This window comes from Pongo pygmaeus, chromosome 12 (genome assembly GCF_028885625.2).
Source record: "Pongo pygmaeus isolate AG05252 chromosome 12, NHGRI_mPonPyg2-v2.0_pri, whole genome shotgun sequence".
Classification (NCBI taxonomy): Eukaryota; Metazoa; Chordata; class Mammalia; order Primates; family Hominidae; genus Pongo; species Pongo pygmaeus.
Genome location: NC_072385.2, coordinates 26,533,456 through 26,546,113, shown reverse-complemented (window position 1 = coordinate 26,546,113; position 12,658 = coordinate 26,533,456). Strand labels below are relative to the sequence as shown.

Below are 12,658 nucleotides of genomic sequence, written 5' to 3'. Positions count from 1 at the left end.
AAACCAGAGGCAAAAAAAAAAAAAAAAATGAACCTCAGTCTAATCTTCACAATGTATATGAAAATTAACTCAAAATGGATCGTAGACTTAAAGCATAATATTAAACTTTAAAAACCTTGGACAAAATCATTGGGACTTGCACACAAAAAGTTCTCAGACCAGACACCAGAAGTATGATCCATAAAAAGAAAATGTAAAGTTGGACCACATCAAAATCAAAACTTTTGCTCTCAGAAAGCCCATGTGAAGAGGAGGGAAAGACAAGCTACAAATGGGAGGAAAACATTTGCAAACCACATAACTGACCAAGGACTAGTATCTAGAATATAGAAAGAAGGCTCAAAACTCAACAGTAAAAGAAACAAACAATCCAATTAGAAAATGGGCAAAAACATAAACATATGTTAAAGCAATTGTAAATATGCACATGAAGGGACACTCAGTCCATTAGTCACTGTGGAAATACAAATTAAAACCACAAAGAGGCGGGGCATGGTGGCTCACACCTGTAATCCCAGCGCTTTGGGAGACTGAGGCAGGTGGATCACCTGAGGTCAGGAGTTCAAGACCAGCCTGACCAACACGGTGAAACCCTGTCTCTACTAAAAATACAAAAAATTAGCCAGGCATGGTGGCGGGTGCCTGTAATCCCAGCTAGTCAGGAGGCTGAGCCAAGAGAATCGCTTGAACCTAGGAGGCGGAGGTTGCAGTGAGCCTAGATTACGCCATTGCACTCCAGCCTGGCAACAAGAGTGAAACTCCGTCTCAAAAAGAAATAAATAAATAAAACATAAAACCACAATGAGATATCACTACTCACCTACAAGATTGACTAAAATAAAAAATAGTGACAGTACCCAATGCCAGCAGGGATGTAGAGAAGCTAGGTCACTCACACAATGGGAAGGTAAAATGGTCTAGCCACTCTGAAATACAGTTTGGCAGTTTCTCATTAAACCAAACATACAATTTACCATCCAAACCAGCAACTGCACCTTGGGCATTTATTCCAGAGGCGTGAGAACTTATAGCCACACAGAAGCTTGTATACAAACATTCATAGCAAGTTTATGTGTAATAGCCCAAAACTGGAATCAGCCTAGATGTCCTTCAATAGGTGACTGTAAATAAACTATGATCCATCCATAGTGTGGAACACTACTCAACAATAAAGAGGAATAAACTATTACTTGGAAGCAATCTAAGTGTCCATCAACTGATGAATGGATAAAGAAAATTTGGTACATATACACAGTGGAGTAGTATTCAGCTGTAAAATGGAATGAGATCCTGTCATTTGCAACAACATAAATAATGAATAAGATCTAATATTCACTAGCACAGCAGGTGACGATAGTCAATAATAATTTAATTGTATATTAAAAAATAAAAGTATAATGGTATTGTTTGTAACACAAAGGATAAATGCTTGATGTGATGGATACCCCATTTATCCCGATGTGATTATTACACATTGCCTATATCAAAATATCTCATGAACCCCATAAATATATACACCAACTATGTACACACAAAAATTGAAAATTAAAAAAAAAGAGGAACAAACTATTGACACACAACTTGAATGAATCTCTAGGGAATTTTGCCGAGTGGAAAAAACTCCAATCCCAAAAAATTATATAGCATGAGTCCATTTATAAAATATTTTGAAATGACGTAGGGGTGGGGAAAGCAAGAGAGGAATGTGGTTGTTTGTGGTGGTGGATACATGAACCTGCACAGGTGATACAATTGTCTAGAAATAAATATACACACAAATGAGTTGAAGTAAAACTTGGGAAATTTAAGATCAGCAGAGTGTATCAACGTCAGTATCTGGGTTGTGATATTATACCATAGTTTTTGCAAAATATAACCATTGGGGGAAGCTAAGCAGGGTGTAAAAGAGATCTCTCTGAATTATTTCTCTCCTTCCTTCCTTCTTTCTTTTCTTTTGTCTTCCTTTCTCTTTTTTTCCTTCTTTTCTTTTCTTTTTTTTGAAACATCTGTCACCCAGGCTGGAGTGTGGTGACATGGCATAATCACGGGTCACTACAGCCTTGGCCACTTAGGCTCAAGTGATCCTCCTGCCTCAGCCTCCCGAGTAGCTGAGATCACAGGCAGGCACCATCATACCTAGCTATTTTTTTGTTTTGTTTTTTTGTAGAGACAGGGTCTTGTTGTGTTGCCCACACTGGTCTTGAACTCCCGGCCTCAAGGGATCCTCCTGCCTCAGTCTCCCAAGTAGCTGGCGACAGTTGGGAGCCACTGCACTTGTCTAATTATTTTTATTTTTTTGTAGGAGATGGGTCTTACTATGTTGTCCAGGCTGGGCAACTGCTGGGCTCAAGGGATGCTCCTGCCTCAACCTCCCAAAGTGCTGAGATTACAGGCGTGAGCCACTGCACCCAGCCTGAATTATTTCTTACAACTGCATGTAAATCTACAATTATCTTCATAAGAATTTCAATTAAAAATAATAAATCAAGCAGAATCCTATAATTCAGGAAATGACATCATGACAGGCCCCATGAAGTACCCCACAGCCCTTTCCTGCCCATTTCTTGGGGGGTCCAAGGTCTCAGGGTTTCTTCCGCTGACGCCCATTCTCTCTTCTCACGGTTGGAGTGCGACTCCTTCCTTTCTTTCAAAGCACTCTCCTGGCATTTCCATCCGTGCACACAGTTGCTTTTCCTCTGGACACACAGGCATCATTGCCTTTAACAGAACCAGAGCAGGGCTCCTTAGCAGAGGGAGGTCAGAGGCCAACAGAGGACCAGAGTGCTGCCCACCTGGAGGTGGTCAGTCCCCACGGTGTGCAGCTGTGTGTGCACAGGGTGCGTTCTCACACAAGGCTTTTACGGATGTGATCTCTATTGTCTTTAAAACCCAGAAGCGAGCCCTCTAGCAAACCTACGATGAGTATATTGGTCTTTCCCCCAATGTTTTATGCCTGGGTGAAGCAGCCATTTCTCTATGTGTGCAGCAATTGCAGAGTGATTTGCAAAAACTGTCCTACTAATATTTGCCTAAGGGAGGAACTGGAATTTCATTTTGGTTGGGGGTGAGGGTGGTTAAAAAGAGCACGCCTTGCTGGGACCATCTTAGAGTAGAACATACAAGCTCTCCCAAATCAGTTCTCAGAGTCACCGAGCTGTGCGCAGGCTGTTCAAGGGCATCTGATTCATCTTTATCTCTTCTTTCTGGACCTTGTGTTAAGGAAAGAAATGGAAACACCAATAAGAGCATTGTCTTAGAGAGATTTGGCCATGAACCAGGATTGTAGCAAAGGGGCAACTTCTCTCACTACCACCAAGTACTCCAAAGAAGCATAGAATCTAATTAAAATAAATGTAGTCTCAAGATTAGCCCTTATCTCCTCCCTATTGTTTCCATATTGCCCCCTAAGCCCCGGAAGTTTAGGAATTCTGATTCCCAGGTCCCTGAACCTGCACATCCTGCTCCTCCCTCCACACCCATCTGCTGGGGAGGGGAGAAGAGGGTGCCCACAGATGCAGCAGGGGGGTCATGACAGAGCCGGGAACCAGGGCACTGGTGGTCCACTTAACTGGACACCTGGAGAGGTGGCTGAGCAGCAGGTGGGGGCATTCGTTTTCACTGGGGTGGGATGGGGATTGTGGTGAATCGTGCTGAAAAATGCAGAGGCAGCATTTGTCCTCACCAAGGAGAGACCAAGGTTTGATTTTTAAAACAAATGAACAGCTTGAGGCTATTTTTTTAAATGAAAATGACCATAAATGTGCAACGTGTGCCACACGAACAAGACCACTTCACAAAGTCCAGCACATTCCCCCTCCCTTCCTGCTCCCCTATCAGGGCAGAATGGCCTCCCCAGATTCCAATCCCGTTTAGTTGGCAACCAGATTGAGGTTTGGACCTGGGTATAATTGCTGACTCAGAAATTCATGGAAGAATCCAGGCCAAAGTATAAAATACTTTATTATTGTCTAGGGGAACAGGGGAGTGGAGAACGTGTGTGTGTATGTATGTGTACGTGTGTATATGTGCGTGTATTATATCACATCTGGAGAAACAGCTCTGTGTAATTAACCTTTATTCTCCACCTCTTAGGCAAAATCCCTGGGTTTTGTTTCAAGGATAAATTTGTTGTCATTTTCCAAACATGAATCCCCATTCTATGTCATGTAAAGTCTGCAATCAGCCATTGGGAGGCTCAGGTTCCCCTTGGGGATATGTGGAAACAGCCTCGCCCTCATCCCTCCCGAAACACACACACTTTCCTCTCTCACCACGTCAGCTTTTTCAACTCGGCTTATTAAAGGCCTTTAAAAAGCTTCTAAAACTGTGCCTTCAACACGCCGTGCCTTTGTTCTTCCACGCCTTTGTTCTTTTGCAAGCCATGAGCTCAGGGGCGCTGCCTGGCGGGCCTGAGACTGGGGAATGCAGGGCCGCGGGTCCACAGCGGCTGTGCAGACGGTGGAACAGAAGAGGGAGAGGTTCGTCTTCCAGGCTTCACCGCGCTGAGGGCGAGCGGGTTCACAGGGAGCCGGCGGCGGTGGTACCACAGCCTGGTGATGTCAGACACCAGTGGTTCTTTCAGAGGGGTCTCTCCAGCCCCAAGCAGGAGCCTGTTTTCCTTCTGTGTGTGCAGCCAAGGCCCCTGGAGGGGCTGAGAGTTGGGGCTGAGTCTTCCTGGGGCCAGGGCCCCCCACAAGGCCTCCGATGAACCCCAGAGGGCCTCCCTCTCAGGTACTAATAAGGTGTCCAAGTTGCAACCCGCTTTTTGGCCTTGTCCACCCTGTGGTTTTCAAGGCTGGTTAGAACTTGCTAATGCTAAAAAATATGTATTACCTGGTTGCTCTCTGGCAGATTAAAACACATGTGTGGAGAATAACAGCCTAGACTGCACCCTTCCTTGCTTGGGAAAGGTTTTAAAAGGAGGTACCGCTCTGAATACCTCTCACGTCGGGAACTGTATCATTTTATCGCTCTCTTGCCCATCTCCAACAGACAGACGCCCGTGCAATGCAACGTGTTATTTGCTGTCTGCCAGTGAAGCTTAACCCCCAGTGGCTGAGTTTTGCCTCAAGAAGGTGAACGTGGATGTGTTATACTTCCCTCACTTCCACATGTCTCCCCCTCGGTCATCATTTTGCAATTAAGGTGTTCATAAAATCGAATGGGTCAGGATACAGTTAAGTAATATAACAATAATGGCCCCAGTGCAGAAAACAACTAAACCCCAACACACACAAGACCAGATTTTAAAGGAAGATTGTTCTTGTTAATTTTCAGTTTCAAAAAATTGATATCTTACTTTTTGCTTCTTGTGTACATTTTTTTTGCCACACACGTGATTCCGTCTTAAAAGACAGAATCATAGAATAGGTAATATTCTACTCTGAAGTCAGAGGGAGGTCTCCAGCTCTGTGAATTCTGTTTGTCCTTCTTAATCTGCAAGTTGGGGATAATTCTTATCTACCTTCCTAACAGGTGTTCATGAGAACTAGGGTAAAACAAGTAAAACATTTAGGATGAGTAAGTGCTGAGTGTATTTTAATGATTAATATTATTAGTATAATCAAAATTATATTAGTTTTTCAAAATTATAATGACATATGTCTGAATGTGAATATATATATATTTACTATTTTAACATATGTAAAAATATTCATCAAGTCAAAGATATCTTCTCTTAATCAAAACCAAAATAATTACTTCATGTGCTTTGAGGAAGAGTTACGATGAGAGCCTTTAATGATTGGAAGATGAAGCGCCTTTGCTCTGAAATCTGACACAGAACAAGTATGGTACATGAATTAGGTTTTATTACATTTTTATCCTCTTACCTTTGTAATTGCTTCAAGTTGTTTCACCACTGGTTAGGGTGATTTGCGAGGGCAATTTATGATGCCAAAATGATGTCAATGAAAGTCTGGACTAATGATAAATGATGTCAAAACCTGAGAATGTAAATGCAAATTGTAGTTAGACTAAGAAAAGTTAATGCCAAAGAGCATATTAAGCTAACACTACATTTGAAAGACTTTATGGGAAAAAATTAAAGAAAGAAGATGAGTTATGTGCTATATAATTGTGTCTCAGTCCTCTCTATGCCTGACATTTTTTAGACAAATTGATCATAAAAATTAAAGTAAAACGTGGTTCTCAGTCTGTGACTTCACTGTACTGAGTAAAGTGGACAATTTGCTGGTGCCCAGAAGAAACCAGGCCCACCTCCATTGTCCCTGCATGAAGCCCAGAAGGAACCTTCAGACCATTGTGTAAGACCTGGGGGACCTCTGAGTCCCCGTGTTCCAGTGAGAGCTGGAAAAGGTCTTGGGGTGGGGGTCACCAAATCCCAATCCTTCCCTTTACAGGGTGCAAAATTGAGGCCCTGGCGCTTCATGTGACTTGCTTAAAGCAATATAGCCAGCTAGCTGCAGAGCTGAACTAGGAGGCCCGTTCCATTGTGCTGCAGGAATTCTCAGCCCTTCTCCCTCCCCAGTCTTCCCCATCTGGGCTCTTCTCCCTCCATCCCCAGCTGACCCTGCCCTTCCCTCCAGTGGTTATTAAATCCTAACATCTTAGGCCAGGTTTGGCCTGGGCCCTGAGGAGCAGTCACTAAGGGGGGCAGCTCCCAAGGAATGCAAATGACCTGAGGATGGACTCGCCTGGGAGTCACTCCTGTGTCACGGTCTGCCTTGTGCTCTGTTGTTTTTCTCTGACTCGATGATTTGGCATTGCTAAAGCATCACAGGCCTCGGAGAGCAAGTGGAGAAGATGCCTTTTGGACTGGAAGCCCTTCCTTCACAACAAGGCCAGCTCTGGATGTTGTGTGTGGTTTCCTTGGTGCTGTATTTTAGCAATGACTGTGCTTTTGATCACAGTCTGATAAATGTCCCAAAGGCCTGACTCAGAGCCACAGTCTGGAAATGATGCAGGGGGCAGTGAGCCCAAAGACACAAAGCTGTCCCGGTGGGCACGCAGGGCTTCTGCCTGAAACAGCCACCTCCCAGCCTGCTCTGGCCTCACGCTCCCTGCACCTGCTCTTGGGTGGTGGCCCCATATGGGGAACTGCACCCTGGTGGAGCACTGGTCTACCTCAACCTCCCTCTCTAGCCTAGTCCAGCCTTGCCTGCCAGATGAAAGCCCAGCAATGCCTGCATTGTTCACTCTTCTGAATCTGCCAGACTCTCAGGGTGCTGGTAACCTGAACTTAGACCCTCATGAATCCCCACTTGCTGGTCTCCAGCAACTCTGCTCACCTGCCTTGTAGCCCAACAATGTTATTGCCTCCTAATCCCCCTGTCACTTGAATATTTTTGTGGTTCTTTGTTTGCAGAAGCCTCAGAAACTAGGTGATTTTAGAAAATAAATATGATCTCATTAAACCTACATGATGACCCCTGTTGTGAGCCAGTCTCTTAAATTAGGACATTCCAGAGGTGGAAAGAGACAGCCTTGCCATTCGTTTGAACAAATGAATGTCTTTGTCCGGCCAGGTAGAAATGGGGACTTTTTCATAGATGACCCCATCTCTCCATGAGGTTGAAATATTTTCTCTTTCTCACCATTAGGTTGATGCATAAAGTCTCCCAATTAAATGCTAAAAATTAACATAGCTCTCCCAGTGAGGATTCCTGCTATACACAGACCCCTACAGGGCAGGCAGGTCACTTCAGGCTTCCCTATAAAGATGAGGAGGGTGATGCCACCTTCTTTTCAATTGCTGTTGAATTAAGCCCATATTCTGCATTGAACAGAGGCAGAAACTTGGGAGTATCATTTAGGAACTCAAAATAATTGAGAACATTACTCAGTCATAATGAGCATTACTCATTAGTCCAAAGCTCCCAGAGTCAGGGTGGAGGGAGAGGGATGAGTGATAAAGTTGAGAGTTTTCCTTGTCATTCCTTTAAGTCTGAAACCAGACATTCTAGCTTTGAAATATCTGTTTCTGAGTATCTATAGGAATGCCCCATGAGGATCAATGTCACCATTCAAAATTGTTTAATAAGCTATCCTTATATGGTGATGTGATGAACACCAACCAGATCAGGCTAACTGATCACAAATGCAGCTCTCCTGAGCTCATCAAGCTGCCAATTGACAGAGATGTGCACTGTTGGACTAACAAGAGAATAGGATGGCCCCCTGATGTACGTTTTCCTAGCACCCAACACTTCAGTTGTCATAACCCTCACTCAACATCTTTGTGATTAGTGATTATTTGTGTGACATTTTTCCTCCCCAATAGGCTATAACCTCTGTGAAAACAGACCTTGTCTCCCTGGATCACAGCTATATCCACCAAAGCCTGGCACAATGCCTGACATTCAGTAGACACTGATGAATGAATGAGAGATGGATTGATGATGGATGGATGGATGGTTGGTTGGATGGATGGATGGATGAATGGATGGATGGATGGAGCTCAGTGTATTCATATTGTGGTCTTGCATTCATTTTCCAAAGAAAACATATTAGGAGTAGCATGCTGACACAACATGGAATTGGGGAGAAATTGCCCTTCCTCCAATTTAGTTGAAGAAAGTCTCACAAGTAATTTTTAGACATCTCTAAAGAGTGATGACCATATTTTGCTGATTAAATTTCTTTTCTATTAGCCCTTTATTTAGTGAAATTTCACTTCTGATATTTTCTTCTGTCTTATTTCATTCTAGTCTTTATTCTAAGTTTGATTTATTATTTGTTGTTTTTGTTGCTATAATGTCCCAGAATCTGTGGCAATGGGCTGTTTATAAATTTTACCTGAAGAAACTGCATAATATTCACACCTACCCAAGATATCATTGAGATATGATGCATTCTCTTGGGCTGTCATAACAAAATACAACCGACTGGGTGGCTTAAGCAACAGAAATTTATTTTCTCACAGTTCTGGAGGCTAGAAGTCCAAGATCAAGGTACCCCAAAATTTGGTTTCTGGTGAGGGCTCTCTTCCTGGCTTGCAGTCAGCCACCTTCTTGCTGTGTCTTCACATGTTCTTGTCTTTGTTCACATGGAGAGAGAGAGAAAGAGAGCAAGTTCTCTGGTGTCTTCTTATAAGGACACCAGTCCTGGATTGGATTAAGGCCCTATTCTTATGACCTCATTTAACCTTAATTATCTCCTTAAAGATCTTATTTACAAATACAGTCACATAGAGGGCTAGGGCTTCAACATAGGAATTTGAGGAGAAGGCAACTCAGTCCATAACACATGACAAATGGAATTCCTAAGACACTCCAAATTCTTTGCCTTTGGCTCCTCTAGCATTGCCCATCACCCTATGTGCATGTGCAGGGCTTATCCATATACCCTTTCAGGTTGAACAGGTGCTGTGTCCTGCAGCCACTGGAAAGTCCACAGCAAAATTTCTATTTTGATAACAACTCTTATTAAAAGATGAAGAGTGCCTTTCTAGTGGGTTTGTGTCCAGACCCTGAATCTGTGTGCCCTGTTTTGAAATAAAACATTATGTGGAAACATTTATCAGATGGGTATCAAGCATTCTGCCCAGTTTTCTATGACTTGGTTTGGAGAGTGGACTGACCCAAACCTTCAGAAGAGAGCCCCTGGGGCTTTCAAGAGGCTGGGGAGGATGTAGAACCATCCTATCTGGAAGGAAAGCCATTTTCCTCTACCTCCCCTCTGACTCCCACCTCCTCCCAGGTCCTCCTTACCTGGATGACCATTGCCTGGCTTCCAGAAGCACAGCAAGAGGCTGCTGGCTTCCTCTTCTCTTTTTTATGTTCAGGTAGAGCTGAAACCATCAGGCATGAGGATGTGTGCTGACTTGGAGTGGACGGACCCACCGAAGTCATGTCTGCCCTTGGCTCAGCCATAACTCTGGGGCTGAGTGACAGGGAAGTGGGAGGAGACACCACCAACTCTGGCATCTTGAGAATGGACATTCCCTGGTGCAAGTGAACTGGGCTCACAGCTTATCGAATGCCCATGATTAAAGAAAAAATACACTGTACTGCATAGATAGGACCGAGTCTGTTCTCCATTATGTATAAACTTTTCCATTATCTTATATGAATCCAAGAGGCATGGTGAAATGAAATTTACATCTCTATTATTAATTACCAGTTTCTTTGTTCTGTAAAGGTGTTCTTCTACATCCATCAACTCAGAGGATGTTATCATTTCTGTATCGATTATTTAAAATGCACCAAAATAAAAAAGTAATAAGAATTCACGTTCATGATGATTTTTCTTTTCCCACAGGAGTGAATTCTACCCATGATGATATCATATTCTTGCTTCTGAAAGGAATAAACCTTTAAAAATAAATGCGTGGTTGTCCCAGTTACAGAAATGGATTTTTTAAAGCCCCAAGCTTGTGATCATTACCATTTGTGGATAGAAACATAGCAGAGGGTTTTTCAATAAAAGTTATACCCCTAAACAAATAATCTTCCTGCAAAAGAAACTTCGTGCTTCTGCTCAGAGACAGGTGTCTTGCTAAAATTACTTCTCTGTTTTCTGTTCCTTCACAGTGGAGATGCCATTGCCTTTGAAAAATCTACTAATTATAACAGCATTATCCAACAAGAAGCAACAGTGAGTGTTAATCAAATAGATTTACTATAATAGACCCAGATCTAGCAATACCAGTGATTGCTTAATTCAATCCAGCTGTTTTTCTGTGTGTAATGTTCTTACTCTAGGTAGCTCCTAACCATTCACCCATCTGACCATAAATGTTCAGTGCCCACCACTTTCCACATGCTGTGCCAAGACAGACATAGTCTCTGTCCTTAAGGAACCTACTGTTTGGCTGCACATTCCCTGCTTAACTGTGTTTCTTCAGCTAAAATTAAAAAGGATATATAGGCTGTTGGCAATAAATGTGTCTGAAATGTCTCCCTATTACAGTTACAGCTCTGAATTAGGACACCAGAACTATGAATAACTAATGTATGACATCATGAGTTGATTTTATTTTAGTGGGCCAAAACGATATGATAGTACTTGGATACTGTCTTAGTGCGAGCTGCAAATTACCATTGACAGGATGGCTTCAACAACAAACATTTATTTCTCACAGTTCCAGAGGCTGGAAGTCCCAGGTGCCAGCATCGCCAGGTTACGGGAGGGTCCTCTTTCAGGCTGCAGATGACTCCTCATTGTGTCTCACGTGGTGAAAAGAGAGGGAGCAAGCACTAATCTCATTCATGAGAGCTCCACTTTTGTGACCTAATTACCTCCCAGAGGCCCCACCTCCAAATACTGTAATGTTGGGATTAGAGGTTTTTTGTTGTTGTTGTTGTTGTTGTTGTTTTGAGATGGAATCTCGTTCTGTTGCCCAGGCTGGTTCAAGCGATTCTCCTGCCTCAGCCTCCCAAGTAGTTGGGATTACAGGCGCCCGCAACCACGCTGGCTAATTTTCTTATTTTTCGTTGAGACAGGGTTTCACTAAGCTGGCCAGGCTGGTCTCAAACTCCTGACCCCAAGCGATCTGCCCCCCTCGGCCTCCCAAAATGCTGGGATTACAGGAGTGAGCCACCACGCTCAGCCAGGATTAGGGTTTTAACATATTACCTGGCGGGGGGCGGTGGGGATACCAACATTCTGACAATAACAGATACTGTCTTGTTGACAAGTGTCATTGAACAGATAACCATTTATAAACATGTTTAGTGACCAGCCCTCTTCAGGGCTGAATGGGTTGTGAAAGAAAAGCTAAAACCAAACAAAGTCCCTCTACTTAAGTAGGACACAGTTTTGTAGTTGGGAAGCTAAGATAGACGTGGAACAATGGGTACCAGGTCGAGTGGGCAGTGCAGGCCATGGGTGGTTTGGGAACTCCAAATTGGGGGTGGAGGAGAGGGGCTATGGGAGGCAAGAGTGATTAGAGAGGGCTGCACTCAAGAGTGCGGTTCCTACTGTTGTGACAAATTAGCACAAAGTCAGTGACTTAAAACAACACAAATTTGTTGTCATACAGCCCTGGAAGTCATAATTTCAACACCATTCTTACCAGACTAATATCAACGTGTTGGCAGAGCTGTGTTCCTTCTGGACATTCTAGGGAAGAATCCATTCCTTCCCTTTTCCAGCTTCTAGAGGTCACTCCCATTCCTTGGCTCATGGCCTGCGCCCCATCTTCAAAGCCAGCAAAGACAGGCCAGACCCTTCTCATGCTGCAGTCTGTCTGGCTCCCTGCAGCTGGGAAAGGTGGCCCTTTCTAAAGCACCTTTGTGATGACATGAGGCCACTTGGATAAGGCAGGAAACCCTCCCATCTCAAGGTCCTTAACCTTAATCACATCTGCAAGGTCCCTTTGCCATGCAAGGGAACATATTCATAGGTTCCAGGGATTAGGATGTGGACATTTTTGGGGTGGAGGGGCCTGATTCTGCCTGTCATATTATCCTTGAGCTAGTCCTGAAGGGGGTCACTGGCTCCTCACTTAGGAGGGTGTTCATTTTGAGGGTGTAGCCTGCATTGGAGCTGGGAGGTGATGACAAACGTGTGTGGAAGCCAGCGTGCATATGCTGGGGAGCAGCGCACTGGGCGAGGTGGGTGGAGAGGACCAGAGGGCACAGAGCTTGTCAATGCTAGGCAGAGAACTTGGATTTGACCCAGGAGACCATGGGGCACCATCGAGGCATCTTCAGAAGGGGAGTAACAGGATACATTTGCTTTGGGGGGTGATAAT

At 43.9% G+C, this 12,658-nt stretch overlaps 1 protein-coding gene across 30 annotated transcripts in view; it reads left to right on the top strand.

Moving 5' to 3' along the window:
- LOC129030496 (DNA-binding protein RFX8-like) overlaps positions 1 to 12,658 on the top strand; it is a 103,008-nt gene that overhangs the window by 61,059 nt on the left and 29,291 nt on the right. For 29 of the 30 annotated variants that reach the window (XM_063649094.1, XM_063649093.1, XM_063649103.1 and 26 more), the window contains one exon: positions 10,494 to 10,557. The exons of the other annotated variant lie outside the window; for it this stretch is intronic. In XM_063649094.1, the coding sequence (XP_063505164.1) occupies positions 10,494 to 10,557 (64 nt within the window). The remainder of the gene's footprint in view (positions 1 to 10,493; positions 10,558 to 12,658) is intronic. 30 annotated transcript variants of the gene reach the window in all.